Here is a 26,408-nt window from a genome sequence, read left to right on the forward strand (position 1 = left end):
GTCTTTGCGAACTGTTGTTTAGGGTTGCGTTCCAAAAACCCTCGTCAATGTGGATGTTAGAATATAAAAGTCACGATATCACCTAGCAGATCACAGAGCGTCATCGTTTATTAATAACAACATAGTAAAGTATTTCATATGTTAATACAAACAAAAGACTGTAGACAAAACCTCAATCCACCAAGTGGACGGTCCAAAAAAAATTTAGAAAATCGACAGATTTCATAGTATTATTATTATTATAATCTCGAAATCTGTGCGGCATTCCTAATCGAGAGTTTCCTAAAGAAACTTCTAGTTGATTCAATAAATTCGAAAACAGAAGTATGATTACCGCGTTGTGACTTACATAATTATATAATTTAACTTACATTGCGGCTGTGCTGTAGTGAATCATATCATTTAGGGCATAGGACCAACAGAATATACTAGTTAAGGAATGCTAACTGGTAGATCTGTGTTTGACATTTTCGACGTTTTTCGTTTTCAAGCCGAGGCATCCATAAGGTTACGTTTTCGCTGATCAATCAAATTCTTGAAAGCCCATTAAAGTAACCAATCAGCTTTTCTAATATAATTAAAACTGCCACATTCGTCAAAGGACCGTTTTCTCTACGTAGTGGCACACATATGTGTTCATCGAAAAAGCGCTCTTTCATATATATATATATATTCTCGTCGTCGCTATTTAACATATTTACATTTTTATTCCTAGCTAGCTTAAGGCAAAGGAGTTATTTAGAATAAAGCGTACAGCCACGGCAGTGCCTTAGTCAACAGGACACAGCATCTGCTGATCATAAGGAGCCGTTAGAGGCGGCCAATTCGAACTATGATTACAGTTATCGTTTTATCGTCATTACACTTACAACTGCAACGAATGACGTCGTGTATACGCGCGTTTACATGTTTTTTCTCTGTTTGTAATTAATTGTTATTTATTAAATAATAGCATTTCTTCATCTAGAATAACGTACGATGAAACATCGTCAGCTTGATAAACATAATCTTATAAATGAAGCGTACGGTCTTCAGGCGTCCGATCATTTTGTCTATGTAGTGGCAGTTGCCGACACAGGATTCTATTTTAGTACTCAATCTACACCGCTTAGAAAATATTTTCAGTCAGTCAAGTCTAAATTTGTACGTCTGTTGAGAAGATTCGTTGACGACCGATGATGTTTCCAGGATGCGGTCTGATTCAGAGGTATTGAAAATCATGAATGAACTACCCTTATAAAATCAAATAGTTGATGAAAACAGGTGATATTCATACTCCCGCAATCTGCATGTTCTCCTTTTAGCACTCGGACCTTTATATCTACCGCTTCATAAATCTTACTTGCACTTTTGTCATCTCATCTGTTTTGTCGCAGACTTCATGTTATAATTATGTCCAGATTAGTAGCTGCTTGTGAAAAAATCTATCTTTATAGCTTTGAACGATAATTTGCGACAACAGAACAAACAAACAAACAAACAAACAACGTAATTTATGATCGGTTGTATTAATTTTTCATTGTTTTTGTTCGACATGCGTGTATTTCTTTGTTGATCATGTGCTAAGGCTCGCTCACGCTTTACAGGCAGATTTGTAAGCCTAAGTAGTCGACCTTAGTTGTCAATTCATTTTGAGTGTACCTTCTTTTCCGTTGTATTGTCTTGCGGGTTTATAAATAACGTGCATTTCCTACGGGGTCGAAAGTAGTATTGGGCTCGATAGTTCGTCATCTCAGGTATGTTTTCGGTACCATCCTAAGCACTCTTTGAGCCTTCGCCACGGCTACTGTCATCTCGACTATATGCATATTCCTACTTTGGTTGACAAGAGTCCTGTCTGTATGTCTGTGCGTCCCAATTCCTCGACTATTTGCCTTTCACAATCTTATCTAAAATGGTGGCAATTTTTTTTATTTCTCTAGAGCTGGTTGACCGCAGTAAAAACACGATACGCGTTACTCTATTAAGTACTGGTTCCGAAGTCAACTGATAAGTGTGATTCTACTTTTTCCTTACCCCGACCTACGATCCATCTGGAGCACCCAAGCCAACCTCCGAAATATGGCGACTGGGGGTTCTACTCCTGGATTTTGCCCTACACAGAAGCCCTGTTCCTCAGTAATGACGTCCACTCCTCTTACCGTTGAGCCAGTAAGTAAAGGTCGTAGCTCATGCGCGGCTAACGATCTCGATCCACGGTGATTCAACATTCGTGTATATGTAGTGCAATTGACCATTTTTCAAAGTCTGGCTGTATCCTATTTGCTGTCTCATATTATGACTATCCTGACTAGAGGATGATAAATCAACATTTTTGTTTGTTCGAGAAGAGGTTCCGTAATTTTTGGATACATCCTGGTGTTTTTACTGCATATTTCTTAATATTCTCAAATCGCCAGATGATCGAGCGTCACGTTGCCAAGCAATAGGGTGTATCTCTGTTTTTTGCTTCTTATGCTGTGCTTCATTTTTAGCTCATTACACTGAATAATCATACAACCTTAATGGCCAGCTCGCAACACCAATTGCTTTAGTATTTTCATCGTTAGCTTCTAGTACCTACGGCTGCTGGTGCGCGAGCTCTCTGTGAAGCGAGTCTGTTGCGTTATGATTCGCCTTCCCTCAGGTACGTCCTGTATATCGGTGGAAGTCATGCGTGAAACTAGCGTCTCGGCGGGCACGTCAAATGTTATATCTGATCGAGCATCGTCCGATTCATCGATATCCACCTCGATCGGTCGTAAAACAGGCTTTTGATAGCTGGCAATCGACTCTGCACGGCGTCGCTGATTCGCTGGCTCGGTGTACTCGGACGTGGCTCGATCTCCTTCGGGACGGGATTCATCCGACAAGATGGAATCTGGCTTTCGTCGACACGGTTCCACCTCAGTTTCTGTCAGGGAACGTAAATCGACATCAGGCACATCACGGAGGGGGGGCAATCGTCTGATCGTCACCGTTGGCTCGAACCGGTAGTCGGGAAAGGTTAACACCCGAATAATCACGTCCCAAACAGGCCGTTCGAAAACATGCACGTAATCAACGTGGTACGACACACGGGTATACTCCTCAATCGTATGTGCTTCGTGAATTAAAGTACGGAACGTGTCATCACTTGAGATGAGCACGGTCCACCGATTCTTGATCGGTGGCGTCAACATTTCAACACCGGGAACAGGTGGAGGTGACACGATTCGTTCAAGCAATTCGTATTTGGGCGGCATCGACGAGATTGACATCAAGCTGGGTTTCGGTGGCGTGACAGACTTCGGCGGTGGCAAGATCACGCTATCTTGACTGAAGTCTACGTTACTCATATCTGTGTCGCAAATGTCTACATTTGTCACGTCAATAGTCTTGATATCCGTGGTGATGTCACGGATGCCTGTGGTACGAATATCCACATTACCGGTATCTGAGGTTCGGGTGTCGACATTGCTTATATCTGCTTCGTCCTGGATATCCGTCCTGCGGATGTCGGTTATGTCATGCACGGTTGTCCGATCCGCTGCCGTTGTTTTAGTTAAGTCATCTGTCTCCCACGTGGACGTAGTCGTTTGCTGGCATAGACCAGGACCAAAGGTGGCGGGTTGGCCTGGATCGCGCGTCTTAAAGTTGACGTCCCACGTCGGCGCGAGGTACTCAGTGGGAACTGTGAGTACCTCTGGTTCAGCTTTCTGATACTGCTGGATTGTGTCACGTCGATGTTTAGTTACCTCCTCGTTTGTGGTAATGTCATGTTCAGTTGTAAGGATGACATCTTCAATATTTTTTACTTCGATCTTCGGCTTCCGTGCCGCGATAATAGTGTCCCTGTGCTTTTTACTGGTATTTTCAACGGTGTCGACAGTATGCTCTGTCGTTATATTGAGATCGTCGATCATTTGAGTGCTTCTCTGAGGTACGCGTTCACGCTGTGGCAAAATCACCGACTCAATTTCGCTTTGTGAATAGTTATCATTATCAGGAATCGATCCGTACAAAGGCTGCGCTTCAACAGCGTCAAGTGTCGTAGTCGTATGTAGATTATCCATGTCGACGTCCTCAGTTGTTTCCTGAATCGTGTTAATAAAGTAGTCATCAGCCGTCTGAATGTCCCGTTTAGGTCGACGAGGTATCGTGGCTATACGTTGTTCTGACGAGATGCTTTCTGCACGCTCGGCATCAGTCGGATAGGGACCGGACTTCGGGCGGGGAATCGCCGCAGCTCGTAAAGGAAGCTCAACGGAGGCTAGTGATTCAGCTCGCTCTCCATCAGTAGGGTAAGGTGCAGGTGGAATCGGAATCTTGGCGTCGACGAGGCGTCGATCGACGGCTTCCTCGAGATCGCTTGCACTCGACGGACTCTCCGACGGATAGTCCGAGATGAGAGTTGCCTCGGATCCGCTTGATGAGGATTGAGCAACTGCGCGGGGAATTGTAATCGGAGCAAAATCCGAGATTTTGGTGATCTCAGACGCGGGTGTTGATACCGGTCGTTTCTTGATTACCTTGACGTTACGTTTCTTGAGGCAGTAGTAAGCTATTCCGATGCCGAGAAGCAACAGCGTCAGGAATAGCAGAGCGCAAATGATTAACAGAAGTTCAATTTCCGAGAGCTTTGGTGGCCGAAGTGGAGGTATCAACGGTGGGGCTTCCACTCTGAAAATCAAAGGCCACAACAGAATAGCGGAAATAAACCAGACCGTAATGATATAAATTTAATAACAGAGAGTCAGCGAGAAGTCAACTAACTTAAATACTGGATCAAATAACAACATATTTACTGTAATGATACTTACAATTCTTATTGGTAACATCAGTAACTTAATAGTCCCACGCTAAAAGAGTATGTAAATAGGAATCAACTTGGTTGTTCCGGCAGACTGCTAAAAGCAACCACATAAAGCCTTACATAGGGGCAACAACTGTAGCAGGAGGTGGCGCTTGCGGTGGCGGGTATCTACAGATGATCGTCTTAATTTCATCTTCTTCCAGTTCGAGTGACCGATGAAAGCGCACAATAATATTGTTGATGAACACACGAGGCGCTTCCTGCGAATGCAAAAACATTAGACGTTCAAATGGACGGCCAAGTAAATGACATCGGTGCTAAGCATAAGCTGGCAAAGGGAAGATCGAATGTCTAAGAATTAAATGCACACCTGTTTGGTCCCGCATCCCTTGAGCGGAATTCGAAGCTCATAATACTTCCTGCCATCGCCGTAAAACTTGCAGGGGCTCGTCTTGTCGTAATCGACGTAAGTAATTCCTCGGAAAGGTTCGCTGAAGTTAAGCTTTACGTGCATTTCTCCCGAAGCGCATGACAGAAACGCGGTTGTCCTGTAGCGGCCAGCAGTAGAAGGATATCACAGTGATAGGTAATTAGATATAAAGTTAATTACCAACACCTTTTAATTACTGATTGGCCAAGCCTAAGCAAGTATATGTTATGATATGGAATAGGGAAAATGAAAGAGCTGTCTGATTTCCTAATATACAGAAAGTGACGCAATTTTTCACTGCGAACGTTATATATGGAATATATTACCTGTTGGTGAGGATTTGAGAGTCGAACTCGTCGGCGACAGCCTTATGCACCACGTTTTCTACATGCGAATCATCGCGAACACCCTCTTGGCAGAAAGATACCTGAGCACAGCTACACAAGACTGTCATCTGTACGCCAGTAGATGAAGGAGCCACAAATAACACAAACAAAAAAAAAAAGTAAAGGGCAATGTGAGTACGTATGGCTTTTAAACCGGTTTATGTATACAGTAATTACACATCGCTTAAAGAAAGCTTAGGTCGCAACTTTTTCCCACCGTACGCTCTAGCCGAACGGTGTCTATTGACCTCCATATATTTATCTAGCCCGCGTATCACATGACTATGTAAACACTAGTAGGTAGACAAATATGGCCTATAAGGTGCTTGCAGCTGATGCAAAATGTCTGGTACAACTAGTCCTTTACAAAAAAAAGTTTTCGAGGGAATATACATCACAAATACCTTTGCACTAGCAATACAATAGACCTTTTTATTAATAGCAGGTGGAAGCGAAAGCTTCCACCTGCTATTACGAGTATTAGTATTACGATAGAGTATTAGGAGTACAAAAACTAGCATGATCTGCAGACCGTCCAAATAAGGATTTATTATATATGTTTTAATGTGCCTCTACGCTTGTTGCTATCCTGTCTCATGTGTAGTGTGAGCACTGCTTTTTTTTTACACTGGATCTTTAGAGATTTAACATACTAGATCATTTAACTCAATTGACAACCTTCACATGGCTAGCAGTAAGCCGTCGAAACTAAATTAGTTAGTACACGCTTTTTCTTACAATGCTTATTATAGTATCGTATTATAATATAGTAGATATCGTAACTCATTACCACCCGTGCGTATTAGTCTCCGCTGATTTTCGGTTATTCTCAGATATATATATATATAGATTCCCTGTTCATGAAAATTCAGATGGCGCATTGATACTGCGTTGCGTCCTGTCATTCGTAAGCGTCGATTTTCCTTTCGAAATTTCATAAATAGCCATCCTGATCACAGTGAACGAAGCTTGTTCTCATTGATTTAGTTACATGTTACATACTGTTAATGCACAATATACCACTGTGTTCAGATAATGCGAATTATTACAACACCATTGTTATATTATACTTATTATACGTACGTCGGATACTGTAATTGTAGGTGCGTTTAGGAAAGAAAGTAGTGAGCGCCTACACATGACCACTTCCTCGTTTCTTCTAGATTGTGAACAATGGCAACAGTTTTAACAGCGGAAGACCCTGCGGAGATCTTAGCGACAGCGGCCTTACCGACGTTATAGTTCTGCGTCTCTGGAAGTCTGCTGCTATTAATCTGCTGACGCTTGGTGGGAGGGGGGAGCGACCTCGTTATATTATGTTGTCATATCCTAAATGGAGGAGGCTTCAAGGTGCGTCAAATGGTACCGACAGACAGCGGCGAAGTGGATCAACAGCAACTTCAACGGTAAGTGCTGTGAATGAGCGAATAATGTACTCGACAATTAAGATATTGGACTGGCCTGAGCGGTCAGTCTATTGACTGGCCAGGCCGTTACGGAATGGCCTAAAATCCCTTGTGGATGCTCCACAAGTTGGACTCTAAGAGCACGACGATGATGGCTCATTACAAAAGTGCTCGACCCTCAGATATTTCCAATTTAGGGGCAATATTGCAGTTTGCGGCCATTTACGGCGCTTTGCATGCTGGCGGCGTCCTCGGCTAGTCCGTACACAACCATACGGTGAATGCATGTTGATATATTTCAGCGAACATTCCATGCACGTGCAGTAAAATTACCCCCAACTGAATGCTTGCATACAACATTGTGTCATTGCGTATATGTCATGTCCGTATAAAAATAGCCGAGAATTGCTCGGTATGTGTGTATGTCTAGGAGAACATTTTACTGTATATTTATACAGTCAGTAGTAGCACGTACAAACTGAGTACATAAAAGTGGATATAACCGTATCACGAAGAAATAGGGTTCTACGTAAGAGAGGAGCATTCATCGTTGAGGACAGTCACACAGTTGATGTTGATATTGTAAACATCATTGCCGTTTGTCAAAGTTAGGGTTTTTCTCAAGCGGAATACGAAAGTATTCTCATCCTAATGGCTATGAGCCTAATAGGGGCGCATGAACCAGATGACGTTTACAACTTACAAATTTAATCTATTATTGTTATGGTTGCTACGTAAATGGTCAATTTTTTTTTTTGCAATATTGCGTTGTTCGTCGATCAAAAAGGGCAACTGGCCTTTTAGCTGGTGGCCAATGTTAATTAGTTTTTGACGTAATACCAACAGTGGCTTCAGATCAAAGGCAGAGAACAAAAAGGCTTTGGGTGTTGGACCATTATTACTAAATTTTCCTTGGGTGGAAGTTCCGTTGGGAATAATTTAATTGTGAAGCTTGCTCTCCATAGTGGTTTTCTTATCTCTTCCTTATAAAAAGATAGGCACAACATATAAGTTGTCTGATCCTTTTCGAGTTTAATTATGATATTAATTTTGTATTTCTATCGTGGTTTAAGTTCCAACCCGCACTTCGTTTCAGCCAGTCGTCTGACAGATTGCCCAACGCCGTTGCCGTACGTGGTACTCGAAACAGAATTATAATAGGCATCTCATTTCGATATACTTTACGTCTCTCATTTTATTTGAATTGTACCAAACAATAACTTATCTGAAATTGAGTATTATCATGCTGGCACTGGACTAAGTACCAGAAACCCCTTTTCTTTTACTATTTTAAGAACCTTGCAATTACTATCCCATATTAACTATGTTCAACACGGCTGAAAATATTTAAGCAATATATTTATTGTACAAATCCTGCTTTAAGACTTACTGTTACTAAGATTATACAAAGACGTGCCACTTTAAACAAAGAGATCAACCCGCTCTAAACTTCGACGAAATAATAGCTATTAGTAGTGTGTATACTTCGGGAATTGTTGGTGTATCAAAAGGTGTTCGCGAAAGAAAAACAAAACAAAGCAAGACTCTTTGGGTAACAACTTCATGTCGAAGTGCCAACGCACCCTTCGACTTCGAACGAACTGCCCTTCTATTGCCAACAGCTACAGGTCTTCGTTGCCACAAGCGCTATCAACAACGATAACAACAGACGTCGGATGACATTTCGTTTTGGCAAGTAAGTGGTCTCCTGGCAGAATTCGTCTTCGCCAGTTCTTCGCACCCGTTGGCTCGAAACGTGGCCAAACTCGTCGATAGCTCATTGCTCGCCATTGTCATGCCATCTAAATAGCTAAATCTAAGTCTATTGTCGAAATCCAAAACAAGCAGGTAGGGACTGAATGCAATCGAGAATAGCAGGCTCAGAAATAGTTCAGATTACTGACACCAGATCATGAACTATGCCTCGCGCTTTCAGCGAGCTTGCAGCTTGACGAGGCGCCGTAATCCTAATAGCAACGACAGTGATATATTAGCTTTAAATTTCGTCGAAAAAAAAAAGCAACAACTTGACAGAGACAGAACTTAACCGCTATAATCAATTCCAGTTATGTGGGCAGAACGTTTTGCCATGCAACATCAGTCCAATCAGCTCGATCTCTCGACTTCAGCGGTCAGGACGGCACATTTCGTTCGTAGTTTGTAAGCAACTAGATTTCTTGGCCTGTTTTTCTGACGACAACGTATTGGAATCAGGATGTGTGATATCCAATAAAAAAGCGAAACGACGTTAACGAAACCATCGGTGTTGGTGGTTGACGATCCACAGAAAACACGATTGATGCAAAATGAAACGGGGCAGCATTGCGCCGTTATTGACGCAGTCATAGATTGCTCCGGCGCCATTGTCCGAGCGCGCAATTATATGTTCTCTCAGCGTAAGATTACTGAACACCTGCAAGTCTCCGTTGATAACGCCGTCGTTTATAAACTGACAATGAGCCAGGAGCGTACATAAGATGGGGTAACGGGGTGCGCAGTTGCGGTGCGGGGACAGGTCGTTGAGTAAAAACGGATTAAACTCGGTTTTCCTACACTTCGTAGTCCAATGATTGGAGAGACGCTAAGTGTCGCTCTAAAGAATAACGTAGCGGTCTCCCTCTCTCTGTATCACTCGTATTGCTTTGCCAAAAGCTCTGATAAAGAGTGATGAAGTTACGAAGGCGATAACTCACAACTAGCGTAGTCTCACATTGATCTTAAACGAGAACGGTACACTCGAAATTGGCAGACAGGTACGTCATACACAGGGATCAGAAGAGATGACACTCACCAGGTGTTTGACTGAATAGTTGACGGTTAAATTATGCGGTTAACACCAGGATAGATAATTGTCTTCAATGGCCAGCGGCTATATTTTTTGACCGTGGTGCCCTTTTTGATCCGATGCCGTCACGTAATGTTGTTTCAGAGACTAAGTGTGTTCTACACTCTTCAGTTAGAGGGCCTATTTCGACACTGTACTTTTTTTTTTCATGTGAGACTTGCTGAGTTCTACTCGGTTACCACGTATCGATTTTGCCTGGAAGCGATAACCTCCACTGAATAGTAAAATGATAGTAGGAACCTGCGGTATTCTTTCGCTAGTTGAGGCACTAACAATTTTATGCAGTTTTTTCAATCAACTAGATTGGGCCCTTGAAAAAAGAGTCAATATTCTCCGGGTAAATTCGCAAGCATTTGACGTATCGAAAAATCGTTTCGACACCGTCTGCTGCAAAAAGACAGAACGCCTTTTTCCACCATTCTAAATTTATCACACTAACTAATCAGCGACCAGCTGCTTCAAAGGCCCCATTGTACAATCTACCATTCACCATTACAACAGAAACCGTTAGATTAAATCCGTACAGAGCCATGATGTTCGCATTAATCAATAGTGTTTTCCACTGTAGTCGAAAGCCACCGCCGTCAACGGTCATCCCCACGGGCGAAACGGTTTAGGATGCGGACAACAGAACGAAACACACAACACGACGTTCCTGTGTCTTCCCTGCCTGAGCGATCCGATATCGAATTCAAGGTTAACGATTTTAACCGTGGCGCCATTCCCTACGACGATGACGATTTGCCAGTCGGTTACACCGTTTACCGGTGGCGTTCGTGTTGAAAAAGCGCGCGCTGAATGACCCCATGAACGTCGAACGAGCGGACAAAGGAGCAATACCGATCCTGCCAGGTCAGCTGTTAATGATCGACATTAAATTCAATAGGAATACATAAGCTAATTATTCTATTATTTATCGGTATGTGATATCAGCTGACGGGTTTTACTGTCGAGAAAATCTCGATACAACAGAATACGTACGTGTCTCGGTAGCGCACAAATTGATTTTCTATGCAGAGAGTTCGGGGAATCGTGTTTGAACTGGTATCGGTTAAGTTATTGGGGATTGAAACTATATATGAATACGCGCACAGAAAGAAATGCCACATTTTGCTAGTTCGTGTGATACGAGGACTGTGGCAATGAGCGAAACACGTATGTGCAGATTACCTCGCTCGCACACTCTGGCAGAATGGCCTTCCATTGTTCCTGGCTCGTTGTCAGGTTGACAATTAGTCAACAGTCAACATCTACTAAATGTCTTTTATTCAAATGTAATTCACTTCTCTCCAGCATGCTTGACCTTTGACTGGTGTTCATCAACTACTGAAGCCCTTTGCTGGCCTTTAATGTTCTATTTTCGCTATCAAAGCTGCAACGCTTCCGGCCTCTGGAACGGGACGCGCGATAAAGAGCACTGACATCTTCTGGATCCATTGTTTTCTTTTAGACGCGCGCATTTCGAACGCATCTCACCGTTGTGTACAGCTGTTGCTTTCTATAGCCAAACTGTTTTCTTTCGTGTTTAGCAGCGTCTGCTTGATCTTCTAGATGTTTTTTCTCGGTTACAGGCACTTATAGAATAGTTCATAACACCAAATAACTGATACAATTTTCAAAGTTCAGTACGTCCGTATTGCATTCATCCGCATTGAGTTGCTGTTCTAAATACCTTCCCTTTGCGCTTCTGCCCTACCTCTATTATGCGCGTTGCGGTCGAGAGCCGGGCAAATAGTACCATCGGATCGAGGGCCAACGTCGACAAGACAAATGATTCTTTTTCGGACAAACTGTTTCTCGCCGTCCTGGTGTAGGCCGCCATCTTTGCAAACAGCTTCGCTACACCATCAGAATCAAGCGCGTCTATTGTCAGCTTGATGTGATGCTCGTTGGCGCCGATGCTGCCGTTAACTTCACTCGTGCCGTTACTCTGAATTATCTCTCTCTGAACAACATGTTGTTATACTGTCGCGGTGGCGCCGGCAGCACAAAAAGCTTTTGTGAAGGCCACGTCAGCCGTATAGACTATTACAATATATATTCAGCATCATGCATAAAACCGCGCAGCTGCTCTTCAAATAGCCCTTATGCCAGATTGCTATTTTATTCTATACTCGATATATATATATATATATAGGGTAAGCAACAATCTGTTCAAAAGTCCTCAGTCAGCTTTCCTTTTGTTTTTCTTTACGCTTATTAGCAGATATAAAACGAAAATTCTGACAACTGTCAAGAGAGTTTTGCCTCCCTCCGTACATTTACATATACAGCTATTAAGTAACAGTTTTTTTGCCTTGTGCCATCACTGTCGATGAAATGCGTTGGTGCCTTAGCTAAGGTCGGTCCTATTAGCGTTAACATTACCTATTAATAGCCACACATTGACCGCTCAGGACGCGTCATGGGCTTCCCTAACATCCATGAAAGGCGACAGCTGCTGGGCTATATGTTACTGTTATTATCATTGAATTGTCAACATGGCGCAGCCACATGGTATGTGAAGATGAGTAACGGTTGGATGTTAATGTTTACCTTAAAAGCAACGTTTTCTATGACAGTGGTCAGTCAGTAACTGTCTATAGTTCTGTACGGCATATGGGTAAATCAATTGTAGCCCGTACCAGCTAGCCAAGTTACAGTACAGAAACATATATACATATATATAATGTAGATGTCCATAGACAGGTGATTTCAGCAGTACAAAGAGGCGAAGAACAGAAATTTCATTGCTCACCCATGGTATCACTGCGGTGTTCCACATGGCCGAAATCGTGCCAAGCTCCGCCTGCCGCCTCGATATTTCTATATTCTGAAATTGTTAAAAATAAATAGAAAAAAAGTACCAAACGATACGGCACATTGTTTCGAGTAAACGCGAAAAAACGAGGAAAGATGATCCGAATAAATTAAACAAAAAAAAAAAAAACATTAGACATGTCAAGCATAGACTAATAGATTGGCATGTATATAAATATTGGTAATAATTAGTAGAATAATATATTGAAAGAAACACCCTTTGGCCTAAAATTGGAACGTGTGATGTACTCTAGACAGGCTTAGGCATTTGAAGAGGTTACAAGTTTAGAATAGGAAGCGAAGGCAACATAGCTCTTGAAAAAACAAGCTCTACATTTAGAATCGGTGCTAGAGCAAAATGGTTAACTAAATAAAAGTATTTAATTATCTAATTACACTATACGTTTGAGGTGTTTCGATTCGAGATCAAACTGGATAAAAAACGTTTTACCATATTACTTAATGAACATATGCTACGTATGGCCACACAGCTCTTTTTGCGAAAGTGATTAACACGTTATTTTGTTCATTTCTAACGGTATCTATTACTTACGCTGCTTGCAAAGGTCGAACTGCAGCCGTTAGGTCTTTACCAGGATGAGAACGATAACTCGATCATCTGTAAACGGTCAAAGGCACAAACTACAAACGTCGTAGTAATCGTTGTAAAAACGATCATCTCGCATCACCGAGTTACTATCATGACTTCTGCAACGACTCAGAAACGGCTCGTCCGGCAACAGCTGCTGTTGCTGATGCGTCGTTTTCATCTTCGCGAAACTTCGGGGCGGCAGCTATTTGGGCTATGAGTTAGGTGTAATAGGATCCCAGTATCGACGGGCATGATCATACGTATCCGATTAACGCCGCCGTTGCTCAATGATGTATAAAGACATGCAGTGAGAGAGAGCCGTACGCAACAGCATATTTCCTTCCCACTCATACAATGTGTACGTACGAGCTCCAATCGCTTGTCATGGCTATTTAGAGCGAGACTGGTATAGTGCGTCTGGCGAGAGGAAATGAATGACCAAATAAGGCTGAGTCATTTTTCGTATTTGTCCACCGACTGGTTTATAGTTAGTCTAGTGATAAAAACAGTAGCAGTGCATTTGCTAAAAATGACTATCGGTGAGCGAAGGTCTTTCTGGACAGAGAGACCTTTCGGAGAGGCGTTCATCTCACTCATCGTGCGTACATACGAACGAGGCACAACATGTTCATGTGTACACCGCGCACAAAATGGCGATTCTACAAAAAAGCTGCCATTGTGACGACGGTGCGGTTACTTCAGAACATGGCTGGGTGCACTAAATTATAATGCACCCAGCACGTGCATGACCCTCAATTAGATCAACCGCGAGACGTATTTGAAATCAAACGAGGTACATGTGTTGATTTTTTACTCTCTCGAGACACAGTACAGAAAGGTTATATGAATATATTTTCCGCTTTGTTGCATTAGAAGCTATCCGTATTTTCTTTATCCTATAAAGAGTCCGCTCATCTAAACGAATGTTTAAAAACCGTATATATACGCTATACATTATTATCGGGATAAAAGTAACTTTAGTAATGGCTGTCTAAAGTAGCGAAAATTCATAGAATCCGCTATATGCCTATTCTCGTTTTAGCCATCTTTTATATATATATATATATACGCGCAAATAGATTTAGTTGAACCTACATATGACAGAGTTATAAGTGTGAACGGTATCTATTTTAGGACCGGCCGATGAACGGTCAGCTGCATTCGTTTGCCTTTGGTGGTAAGAAAATCTGAAAAGGCGTCCAAGTCAGTCCATGTCGCAGTGGCCTACGCAATGGCATTGACGAACTCCGAATGAACAGCCAGCCGATTGACTCAAAAGACAGTGTGGGACGTTCGATTTTGTAGCAGTGAAGTGCGGCGTATAGACGTATAGTGTTGCCAGAACGTTTTCTACGTGAGCGTTCCGTATCTTTAGGTCTTAACGATACCACCGGTCGCATAGAAAATTTCACACGAGACTTCAATGGTAGACATCCTCGTGTCGTGATCATGCATTGGCGTCGGGACAACATTTCGAAGTTCTACTTTGTGTCCAGTAGCCCTGAGTAAGGAAGTTACCGTTTAGTTAGGAATTGGCCTATGAAAGCTAAAAGCTCGTTTTAAGTATATTGTATACCAGCTGCTGGCCACATACAGGCTGCGAAAATATTCGCCCGATAAAAAGGGAGAAGTTGAAACTCGTTTTCGAACGTTTTAAAGACAGAAAAATCAGTTCTATGGCGTTTAATCCAATGGCTGAATTTACAGTTGTCGATATTAGATAATAAAAAAGCTGATACACACTGCTTCGTACTAGTCTAACTATTTGTGTGTACTCGTGGGACCTTTGAGATAAAATTGCCTCCATTAGGAAACAGACATCATCTACTATTATATAATCTCAAGACGAAGTAGATCGTGATATGCAGCGATGGTATAATACTGTTAATAACGTGTACAAAAACATTCCAAAAAACAGGGTACATATTCTGCATGAATTCACATCTAATAGCCGATATACAGACTACATTACATGAGACGTGAACGGCTAAATCAAGACAGATATGGCAGTCTGCAATTTTTATCGTTCCTTTACGAGATGATATAATTCATGTTACAGCCACGCTTAAGGCCGACGATTAGAGCAATTCTAGAGCGAAACGAGAAGTTGTCCTTCACTGCTGTTCAACAAGCACAGACAAATCGTGATGTCAGGCAACTTCTATCAATGACCAGGACGATCTGCAAAATTGAAAAAGTACTTGCAATATGAGCATCATTTTCAAAATCCTGATCAAGGCCGAACACCTGTCCTGAAACGACATATCAACTGGAAAGCAATTTCGATTAAGAGTGATAGCATTAATTAGTACACAAATATAAACCAATACACGAACTGTAATACGTGGTACAGCTTTTACCGGTACCGCTATTCCGCTCGTATTTTTTCTAAATGAGACAAATTAATTAAGGACATTGAATCGACGCACGCCGAATCAGCATCTATACGAGATACTCGACTGTATTATCATATTGATTATGTGCATAAATAATTTCTGTAGTGATGTAAATTCTTGTTCGATCAGTATAGATTTGAGGACCTGTCGCCTTCTCGATTACGTTCCGTATTCATTCTCATAACGGTCAGGCTTTCGCTAGCGCACTTCCATCGTTCATTATTACGGTTATTATTAACGATGACAGTGAAACTGAAGGCTGATGAACCACTGCACCTTTTGCTTAGACCAGCATTGGTAGCGCCAGTATTATGGGAGGCCTTGTCAAGAGGCGTGGGTGACGGTGTCCATTTATGATGTGTATCAGTTTCATCAAAGAGAGACTTCAACTCCCGCACAGATTGTACAGCCGCCACTGTCATTACAAGGGTAATCTGAATAAACCACAATAGACATTGGTTACGCCACGTCAATTGAGTTGGCTCTTCGCTATTAAGCAGCACGTATCGCCGCTGATACCGTTTGTCAGTCATCAAATGGTAAAAAAGGCACAGACAAACAGAACTTACTTAGTGCATCGATTGTAAGCTAGCAAGTGGCAATTACATAGCTTATTTGTGGCGTAAGTATATGATCTGCGGCAATGTCACGCATCAGTATAGACGCCTCATTGAGGAAGGCGTGTGACATCAACGTAAATCTTACTCCATTTTTCCGTTATGTGCAAGCTAGCATGAGAACGTGCTGCTATCGTATCGTGAGCACAACTGACACCAGCTTGTAGTACTCTAGTGCCCTCCTATTCGATGTAGCGATTCAATTCTATAGCGCCGTTCTCGACTAAAACGCCGCTTACGGCATGAACTCGTTCGAACAACTTAAACCGATAGATTCGACAGATAAAAATGTCAACGGCGTTCCAACCAGTAATTCTATGACTTGTCTTCCTGGACAGCTATAGTTCTGGCAGTACAATTCATCGTCATATCAAAGATATCCCCGCTATTCAGCTGGCGCAGGATCCTTCTCCGTCATTTACTTGTCTGGTATCACTAGTCATGGAGAAGTCTCTCGCCACCGGTGGGCATAAAGGTCGCTTCTGTTTCTCAATGGCCTTCAGAGGCACAATGGCATCACGTTCAACTGTGACCATTCTTTGTTTTTCGCGTCGTTGACGCTGTTGTATTTAGTCGCACTGTATTTTGTTTCTCAAGATGGCAGAATATTTTTTGCTTTTGATAAAGTGCCCCACGATACATAAGATCCCGATGTTTCCGGGTCTGTGTAGACGTTTGTTCTGTTATAATTATGAAAATTTAAGTAATTCAATGACGGCGCATTTGGCTCCGGCGATTTATGAAGATATATATGTATATGTACTATACGCGAAAAACGGGCACACATCGCAACCTATCACGGCGCGTATTTTAACGCAATTGAGCAAGCGTATTTGTCTTGGGAAATTTCCGTTAATTAAGCGATCTGTATGCTGTCCATCCTCTCAAAAATGAATATTAACGTGAAAAACCCCACGGAAATATTTTACTTATAATTAACCCTCGCAATAGTAAATATCCGAGTTTGAAAAAATGAAAACCTAACGTACTCGTCAACATTGTTTGTCCTGTTAAACGTTATATTCTATAAACCTTCATACTTAAAAGTGGGTTTATTAAACCATATAAGTTAACGTTGTCATTTGTTGCCAGTTATAGGTAAGTATTTAACAGGCGCCGCCTCATTTGCTACCTTCTTCTGTTTTTCCTTTTATGAAAGGTAGACAATACAGCTTAATGAACAATCGATTCCTTTTCGATCGAAAAGAGACCATTATCGTTAACACTAGCTATTCAGCTCGCAATATACCTCGATTCCCGTATGTTCCGTAATACCCAAACACTGATAGCCGTAATCTAAATCATCTGCGAACACAGCGACTGACCGCCCAACATGAAGCCCACTAGGGCAAAAAACGATATTGACAGTTTTTCCTCCCTCCACCAGATCCACTTTTCAGATTTCTCAAACGTCCCGCATTGATCGCGAAGTGTTTCGACCATAGACAGTATGCCGTGCGGCTCAGTTTGTCTGCGATAGTTACTGCTGTGTCTGCGGCTAACTCTAAAAGGGTGAATTCTGCAATGCTACTGCCCCTATCATTTTGTCGTTTTTCCTTATCTTCAGTTTTTTTGACATCTGCTTCTTGTGATCCTGCGGACTGTCAATGCTTCTGTCGCAGTTCCCCCGTAGCGCAATGCAGGCCCCCACTCCTTTAACGTTTCCTGAATCGGTACCCATATTACGCGAACATTGGCTGCACCGTGGAGCTGCTACTGGCAAAAGCTGAAAGCCGAGCTAGTAGTTGTCGTAACAAGGGTCGCTTATTGGTTAGTCACTTTTTGTTGTTGTTGTTGCTGCTTCTGCTGTTGCTCTTGCTGTTGTTATTGCTGTTAGCCATTGCCATTGTCAAAGCAATCGGTGGCAGAAGAAGGGTTTTTATCTTTGTAGCCGTCTCATTATTCTAAATTCGTTGCTGATGGAACAGCTGGTACGAACAGAAATCTGAAAAAAGGTGGGGTAACCATTGCTAAAGGAAGGTAGAGGTCAAATTTGCGAGTACTTTATATATATAGCCGCATGGCCGCAGGCTGATGGGCAGTAGGATAGAAGTGAGGAAAACGGACGAAGCCAGGTGCTTTTCGCTGTGTTTAGGATAGTTGAAATCTGACAGGCCTCTTCCAACGAAAACATTGAATAACTTGGACAAACGCCAACAGCGACGGTGCAGATGGTGGCAGCTGGTGATGATGGGTGAAAGTTAAGTGTCACCAGAATAACCAACAACACAATGTTGACAACTACGGACTAGTTAGGCAGGCGACAACAGTAGCCGTAATAAAATCGGCGGATACAGTGAGGAAACAAGTCTGAGGTCGGAAAGGCTAAAAAGATCACTGATTATTAGTACCGATTATATGGATTGCGACGGCAAGAGGTCTAAAGACGATAATCAATGTCACACGCAGTGATGGCTGTTGTGAACAAAAGAGACGTTTAGCTCGTCCTATCACCGAGGTACAGGACGAACTTGGTTAGATGGAGGCGAAAACGAAGCGCGCTCAGTACGAGTTACGGGTGCTTGTTTACGGTGTTAGAAGATAGGAAAAAGTGGCTATTCAGAAAAAGCTGTTGATAACAGTCATACGTTGGAGGAACTAGGACTAACATATAGAGACGGTACAGAAGACGTAAAGCAGTTTGCGTGAGAGCAACTGTAGTGTGACGAAATACCGTAGGCCTAATGATAAGTAGAATTAAATACAGTGTTTCACATTTCCCGGTGGCAGATACGCGGGAGAAGAACTTGTCGACTCTGTGATGTTTCGAAGTAGTCTTAGTAAAATGACTGTGAATCTAAAAATCAGTGTGTATCGCACTAGCAGCTCCGATATCGACAGAAGATAGCTAAAACAATAGCCAAAGGGCAGCTGCCAGGGCTAGAATTAGACAGACAATGGTACTCATCGAACATTTCATCTAGTAGAGATTATAAGGGATCATCAATAATCCTCTCTGTAGCAAGGATATATGAGCTGTCCAAAGCATATGAAAATGTTTAGGCTTTTCCATTCCTCTCAACAAGCGTAGCACGTTCTTCAACACGAAAAGGACTTGAAATCACTTTTGGAGCCGCCTGAGGTCGTCAGCGGTCTCTTCTATCTCAGCAGGTCTACTTATCTTACATATAGAATGCATGTGCACGTTCATGTAAGATAAGTGCATAGACCGTACGCATTTCAGTACAGGATCCTTTTCTTACATCTTCGTCAAAACGTGAGATTCTCATTCGAAACACACAGTGATCTGCTTCTTGTCTATATCAATGCTTTCGGCTTTGTGCGGATCTGTCAGCCGAAGATATTCGCCGCTACGTATCCTGCGTTCCCCTGATAGATGCGATGTTCCGATGACATTTACGTGTATTTATAAAACATTACAAAGAGCCACTCGCTTGCTGCCACGTTTCCAGCCGCCAACAGCTTTACTAACGAACATTTTCGTTTCAGCCGTCGAAACAAACGGACGCAAGCTACGTAGCGTCCTTATGAAATCATCCGATAAAACACCCCGTGCGCATACGACCACTACTGGTAGAAACAGTAAAATTTACCTTCACACCGATTTTAATCTGATGTGTATAGAAACGAATGGTCGAATTTCTAAGAAATTCTACTAGATAACTATCGTAGAGGAGCAGATTTATTGTCATGCTTATTGGTAGTATTAATGTAGAGAGTTAATCTTAGAGGTATAATAAACATCATGTACAAGGATAGAGGCGTATAGATATACGGGACGGTTTTGCTATATAAATTGAATTGAACATCAAAAATGAACTGTATATGTACCTGTATTGTATTTAGGATTGGCCGACAGCAGCTAATTTTAACACTGGTGTTAGTTGAAAGGCACGCAATATCCGATCGAACGTAGATAATTTTGCCTGTCCGCCTTTTCTGCTGGAACAGGTCAGTCTATCAAAACACCTGCGTACCAGTTTGCTACGAAATACTTCGTGTTAGCTGCCTTTGGAAGCTTTAAGGGGTAAATCTCTATTGTAAGAAAACGGCAGAATGATTAGAATCGAGTTCAAAAACGATCTCTTTTTAGCGGAAACCTTTATTTGGCTTTTTTATTTTAGCCTTTTGAAGTGATTAAATACTCCCGTTAAAATCCTAAATCCAAACTCCATAAAGGACATCTTGAGTAGAAGGCCTACTACAAACTTTTGCATCTCTCATATTTCCAACCGAGTCCAATTTATCCATCGATGTGCTCCTTCCTCTATAAAATCAGTAGTCAACACTTACTTGTAGTTAGGGGGACCCTAGCAAGGAGAACAAAGATTTGTCCTATTAATACAGTTCCTGCAAATTTACTATCTTCAAAGTTGTCTCATTCAGAGCGTTCCGAAACGACTCCTGTCTAGGGATTACGTGGCTTATCAATACCTCTTACCGACAAATTCACGTGTCTGTCTCCCTTCCTGCTGAATGTCTGTCCGGGAAGAAGAGCCTCATCATGAACGTGCTCAACTCAACATGACAAAGGTCGATGAGTGACATTTTTAGTAAACCTTCTACTGGCAAGCAACTTTTTCGTCGAAGGTCGCATTTACCTTGCATGTTGCCAGCCGCCTAGTTATTCGACTCGCGTATCAATGGAAATCAACTGAATGCAGCACATGAGCGAGTAAAAGTGTACCGCAATAATCATACATCATGGCCGTAATGAACACACACGTTTCGCATAAAAACGAAGAACTCGCGATCGACTGATTGGCTGAGCCGGTAGATCCTAGATGATGCTTCGCATGATTTCTATTGGCCATGTTATTCGGCCGTGACGCTTGCAGCAGTCGAAAAATTACCATTAATTTTTGTCTAACACCTACTGGTTCGCTGAGTCTAATGTATAGATGTCTCTGCAGTCACGGTCTAATAGTGAAATGTACTTTGCCTAGTAACGTTGAGGACATGCGAGATCGTCTAAGTTCGACATCGGGCACTGGCGCTCATTCAAGTTCAGTATTTCCGTTTAAAGGCAATACTATACTTAACACATAAGAAGATTTGGGCTGGATTAAAGACGCAGTGCGTTGACTGTACGACCTTTTTCTACGGAATCAGCGAGTACAAACATCATGGGGCGGCAATTTTTTCATTGGCTTAGGAAAAACGGTGACCTAGAACACACGGTAGACGAAACTTAATGCACTTGGATACATGGAAGCTGTGTAAACTGAAATTCTACGAACGCCTGACTCAGCGTATAAGACTCTCTCAGGATATGGAACATTTGTCTACTGTATAACTTAATATATTCCGTAAGGCCTTTGGGTTTATCAGCATGTTATCAATAGACCGTAATCGAGACACCCCACGAAATAAACATATTGATAATATACTACTGTTTCGAACTACGCAAGTTCGAGTCTTTAGAACGCCAAGGTAAGATAATTAGGTTCTATTGTGGTAAATCGAGGGAACTACGTGAACTCACACGTCAGAGTCACTTGGATAACAGTGAAAACACTTGAATAAAAGTAACATTGATAAAGTACTATTGCGCGGAAAGTCAGCCTCGCGGGTTTACAGAAACCCACTAACCTTGTCTCCCCAGTATATCAATCGTAGATGTATAATGACCAACTTCTAAACCTCACCTGACAATGTCAAGTATTGAGTTCGAATGCAATACGAGCTGAATCTTTAGTAGCTGATTGCATCTCTTCGTTCTCAGATAGGACGTATCCTTCATTTTCTGCCACGCCAAATGCTTTATTTAATGAAGTCGTTTATCTTCGGATGAGCCTGGACTGATTGCTGTCTACATGTTTGAAATAGGCAACGTTTTTAATCCAAGTCTATTGCCCTAAGTAGAGATAGTAGAAATACAAAATTAATACCAATCTTAAACGCTTATTCCAATCTGTAACAATGAATTCACCGCGACCGGTCAATTTGACGTAGGCAATTTCTTTTGTCGCATCGCCCTCGACGTATTGAAAATTTGCGTCAAATTATAGATACAATAGCTTTTTTAAGGATCGGTCGTTTTGACCGGGAATAATTATACAAAATATTCTGATATATTTACCCTCTTCTTCAAGCAATCTTCTTTCTTTGAAATGTGTCTTTCTTTGATCTAGTTCCCTGTGTAATGCTAGAAAATGCCAGGTTTATTTAAACTATTCACCACTTTCGTACTAATTTTTATTTTCCTTTTTGTTTGTCTTAGCCGATGCTGAATCAAGGTGTTCCTGTGACATTTTTTCTCCAAATTTGCAATAGTTAACCTCGACCTTTTCTTATATCTTGTTGTAATGCCTCGAAACATTTTCCGCGATGTTGCACTGTGCCTCTGTCCCAATGGCGCACACAACCGCACTTTTATTATCGCACAGCCAGAATAGTCCAGCGGAATAAATACAAACCAGCTATACAGCCACGAATTACGTCACGTTTTGCCCATGTCGGCAAATTAGCCACAGCTTTTGTTTCCAGGAACCATCTCTTGAAACTCCCCCCTATTTCTGGAAACTCTACAGCATTCGAAAATATACACATACACTAACTTGGCAAAATTGGTGATCACGCGGCAAGAAAAGTATGACAGTTTATGCTAACGCGACGCAATTAGGCACGCTTAACAGTGGAACTGCTTTTTACTGTATTGTGGACGTCTACTCGAGATAAGAAGCGAACGACAGGGAGAGAGAGACGAAGCGGACGGGAGCGGTTCCCATAGTACCATTGGAATCATATCGCGATGGCACACACGCCTCATCTCGGGCTTGTGGTTGAAGTATTTAGTCACAGTTGGAAACAGTGGCACATATAATGAACCAAGAGTAACTCCATCATGGGATAGTCTCGACAGGCGGAATAGCAACAGCTATTATTGTGCTGATTCAAGACGGACTACAGATCACAATTGAGGCTGATATTATTATTACGTCACAAGAATTTCGGCGTAAATTTTGCCATTTTCTCTTGTCGTTTCGCAAATTGAATTGCTATTCGTGGGCGCGCAACGCCCCACAAATAGTCACTCAATTTGCAGCGCCGGACGCTGCGTGGCAGGGAAGTTGCGATTTTTTCCGCCGGATGACTGAGTTCATATAGTAACTTGAACCATTGCCAAAGTCAAGCAAACGTTCAGGAGATAATTGCGGATAGAGCCACATTGTATCTCCAGAACAATGATAGTATTTAGCTACAAAACAAACTGGAACTGTATTTGTTCAACTATGTGCCATGTGATGCAATACGTGCTCACGAACGCTGAGACAACTTTTCGCGGGCATATTTGAAATGGCTTTTCTTTCTGAAGAGCACGCGGGTGAGCGAGTGAGAGAAATAAGTTTCCAGACGGACTGTTGGGGAGACGAAACAAGCAAATACAGTATAAAAAACGCTGCCTTTGGTTTTCTTACGCTTTCGATCTGGTATTTGAAAGTCCAGTCTAAACAACGACGCATTCCAATAACCTCTTTCCAGTAATAATCCTTAGTTGTTTAATCGTTCAAGCTCGTAGAGCCTGCAGCAGAACAAATGGGGTCCATAAGATCAGCATCGTATTTAGGCTGAATCACACTCTTCATACACTTTTCATTCTGCTGTTCTGTTCAAACAGACCCGCAAACGCTTTCGAGTTCTGCCCAAGGCAGCAAGCCATCGAAACTCCAGCCGTGAGTTTACGTTTCTATAAGATATGCTTACGTACGTCTTCGATTCGGCGTATGACTTTAACACGATACTATAGAGCACACACGAAAAGGCAATGCACTTGCGTGTTTGCCTGCACACGGCACACCCCCATGCGACTATATTAAAGGTTCGCCCACGCAAACCTTCATCTATAGAGGTAATCAGCAACCTATGTTGTCTACTGTACACTGTAGTAATGCCAGAAGAACCGAACTCACAAGTGATAAGTCAGTGTGAACAGACCGGCAGCACAAACCACGCCGAAGGCGGGACAGCGTAGCACTGACGAAGACGAAAACGATCAGCGGTGTCAAACTGAACACAACGAACAGGAAAGTCACTCCAATTGCCGCATTTGCTGACTAAGCAAGCTCCACTAACAGACTGACTAACTGGGCACCCAGCTCGGTGGTGAGAGCCGTTGAAGCACTCGACTAGCTTCGCGTGCACTACACGTAACAGCATGCCGGCAAACTACGTTGCTGCCGTTGAGGGAAAACCTCATGAGTTACAGGCGTTTGTATAGAGAGGCGGTCGGCTGGACGAACCGCCATTTCGTGCGAGGGTACGAACTGCTAACCCTGAACGATAGTTGCAGCTGCACGACGAGGATGTCCGCGTGTTTGTTTGCCTGGCTAAGCGTCCCGATCTACCATACACGATTGGGTATTGGGCTGCTGCACGTTTTCTGTATGTTGGCGCTGCTGCTGTTAATGCTGGCGTCGCCGTTGTTGCAAGAAATCACGTTGATAAACATACGCGAACATGCTCCCAGTCTCGTACATGCATTCTCAGCCCATTCCCTAATCCATTCGGTATTTGCGGGATGACTTTAATCGACTCGCTGTAACGCTGACGTTGAACAAATCGACAAATGGTCGCGATCTTGGTGACGACATCAACGATGACAACGAATAAAGTCCGACGATGGTTAAGACGAAGCCGACCGCCGAAGTCCAGAAAGAGTCGCTTCTACTCGAACGGCAGCAGCACGAAGGAACAACCACCTCAGCCTACGTGTGCACGTAGGACGTACTACGGGCTGCGCGCGCGGCTGACACTGCTATTAACATGCGGCGGCAATAGCGGTGGCGCGTCAGCTCTGATACGACGTTGGCGGCAACGTCAGCGGCGGCGTTTGTTTCCAATGCGCGATTCAGCCGGGAGTCTATAACCGCGGATTCTGCAACGGTGGGATCTCGCTGTCAGTGCAAACGACCGCTGCTTAACAGCGATTCGCATGATTCGCGCATGAGAAACGCGGGGCGTCGATGATTGCTAGTGTTCGAGCAGCAGCTGCAGTTACTCCAGTCGCGTTACTCGCGCTTCTATGAGCATTGATTCTGCAATGGCATGTGCGGCTGGTAACGCAAAGCACGAAAAGTTTTTGGTTTCAAGTGACGCTGCGTCGTTCGCACTTTGCAAGTATGCGACATGCGATCGGTAAAACAACCTTAAGGGCTGAGGGAATGGATTGAGAACACGCAAAGAAATGAGATGCATCGGGGCAGAAGGGGGAATGGGGTGCTGGGGAGGTCAGTAGCATATATTGGATTGGCGAAATTCGCTTAAATGATTTAAGCAAGTGAGAGCTTGGAACAAAGCCAACTGATGCTGGTGCCATGCCACCGTACAGAAGCTCCAAAAAGGTGGTAATAGTGTAGTAGTGTAAATACAGGGTGTTCTGCTAAGCTAAAAATTAGGACCAACGTTTATTGTAAACGTTGCTTTTCTGATGTTTTTTTTTGTCATTTTATTACTACTCATTATTTGCAGAATCTAAGACTCAACATGAAAGTTCAATGCAGTTAGCCTACTGGATATATCAGCACTGAATTACATACTTCCTCAGTTAACACGAAAACATATTGCTAATTTAGACAATAATAGGACATGGAAAGACTGCATGGCCCAGGTCATTAGAAAGGGCAAGCCATGACTAAAATTGTATACAATCAGATTTCTAAAAAAGTTCCGAATTTTCTATTATCAATGCCGGATAATGAAAAGTTTAATTTTCTTCTGACTTTCTATCTTACTTAATGAGTCGATAAATCAAAATCTAATTTTAAAAAAATAAAAATTTTTAATATACTCACAGCGATTACCTTGGTTAGTGTACATGCAAAAGAATTTTAATAAAAAAAATGACGAAAGGTTGGTTTTACCCTACCTGGTCGCTACCTATGCTAACCGAAATGATGACGTTATTTTGTGTGCTGTTGAAATGAGCAGCTGCATACCTTGTCAGATGTGGATTAACTCGCTCAGCAGCTGGTACGGACGTCATTGCCTGAATGAGGCCGGTAATTGAGAAGCGTTATTAACTTCATAGTTTATTCATATTGACATAAAGTCTAAAAAATTAAGCCCGTTTGAACTAATAGTAGTGAGGCCTAAACCTCACAAAATCACTCCCAACAATAAGGTAAAAAATTATTGATAATTAAGGATAACGAGCTTTTACATAAGAATGTGCTTCGAAGAAAGGAATAGTTCTCTTTCTA

At 42.4% G+C, this 26,408-nt stretch overlaps 1 protein-coding gene and 1 long non-coding RNA gene across 6 annotated transcripts; one reads left to right on the top strand and one right to left on the bottom strand.

Moving 5' to 3' along the window:
* Positions 1-78: 78 nt before the first annotated feature.
* On the bottom strand, positions 79-26,197 carry LOC111271654 (uncharacterized). 3 transcript variants are annotated; one of them, XM_022852587.2, is made up of 7 exons: positions 26,145-26,197; positions 13,194-13,259; positions 12,579-12,653; positions 5,531-5,658; positions 5,145-5,322; positions 4,895-5,034; positions 79-4,641 (listed from the first exon to the last, which is right to left on the bottom strand). In XM_022852587.2, exons 3-7 carry the CDS (start codon positions 12,603-12,605, stop codon positions 2,553-2,555), a joined length of 2,562 nt encoding a protein of 853 aa, XP_022708322.1. In that variant the 5' UTR covers positions 12,606-12,653; positions 13,194-13,259; positions 26,145-26,197; the 3' UTR covers positions 79-2,552. The 3 variants fall into 3 exon arrangements, with proteins under 3 accessions (XP_022708322.1, XP_086829112.1, XP_022708323.1); XM_086972986.1 differs by having other exon boundaries at positions 13,194-13,282; positions 26,145-26,177; XM_022852588.2 differs by lacking the exon at positions 26,145-26,197 and adding an exon at positions 24,120-24,631.
* LOC147751968 (uncharacterized) lies at positions 5,637-20,386 on the top strand. Of its 3 annotated transcripts, none has more exons than XR_015315417.1 (3): positions 5,637-5,721; positions 6,754-6,996; positions 19,696-20,386. It is a non-coding gene; the product is annotated as an uncharacterized LOC147751968 (long non-coding RNA). The 3 variants fall into 3 exon arrangements; XR_015315415.1 differs by lacking the exon at positions 5,637-5,721 and adding an exon at positions 10,410-10,693 and having other exon boundaries at positions 6,061-6,996; XR_015315416.1 differs by lacking the exon at positions 5,637-5,721 and having other exon boundaries at positions 6,059-6,996.
* Positions 26,198-26,408: the final 211 nt, after the last annotated feature.

The sequence above is a fragment of the Varroa jacobsoni genome, unplaced genomic scaffold (genome assembly GCF_002532875.2).
Source record: "Varroa jacobsoni isolate VJ856 unplaced genomic scaffold, vjacob_1.0 contig00833, whole genome shotgun sequence".
NCBI lineage: Eukaryota > Metazoa > Arthropoda > Arachnida > Mesostigmata > Varroidae > Varroa > Varroa jacobsoni.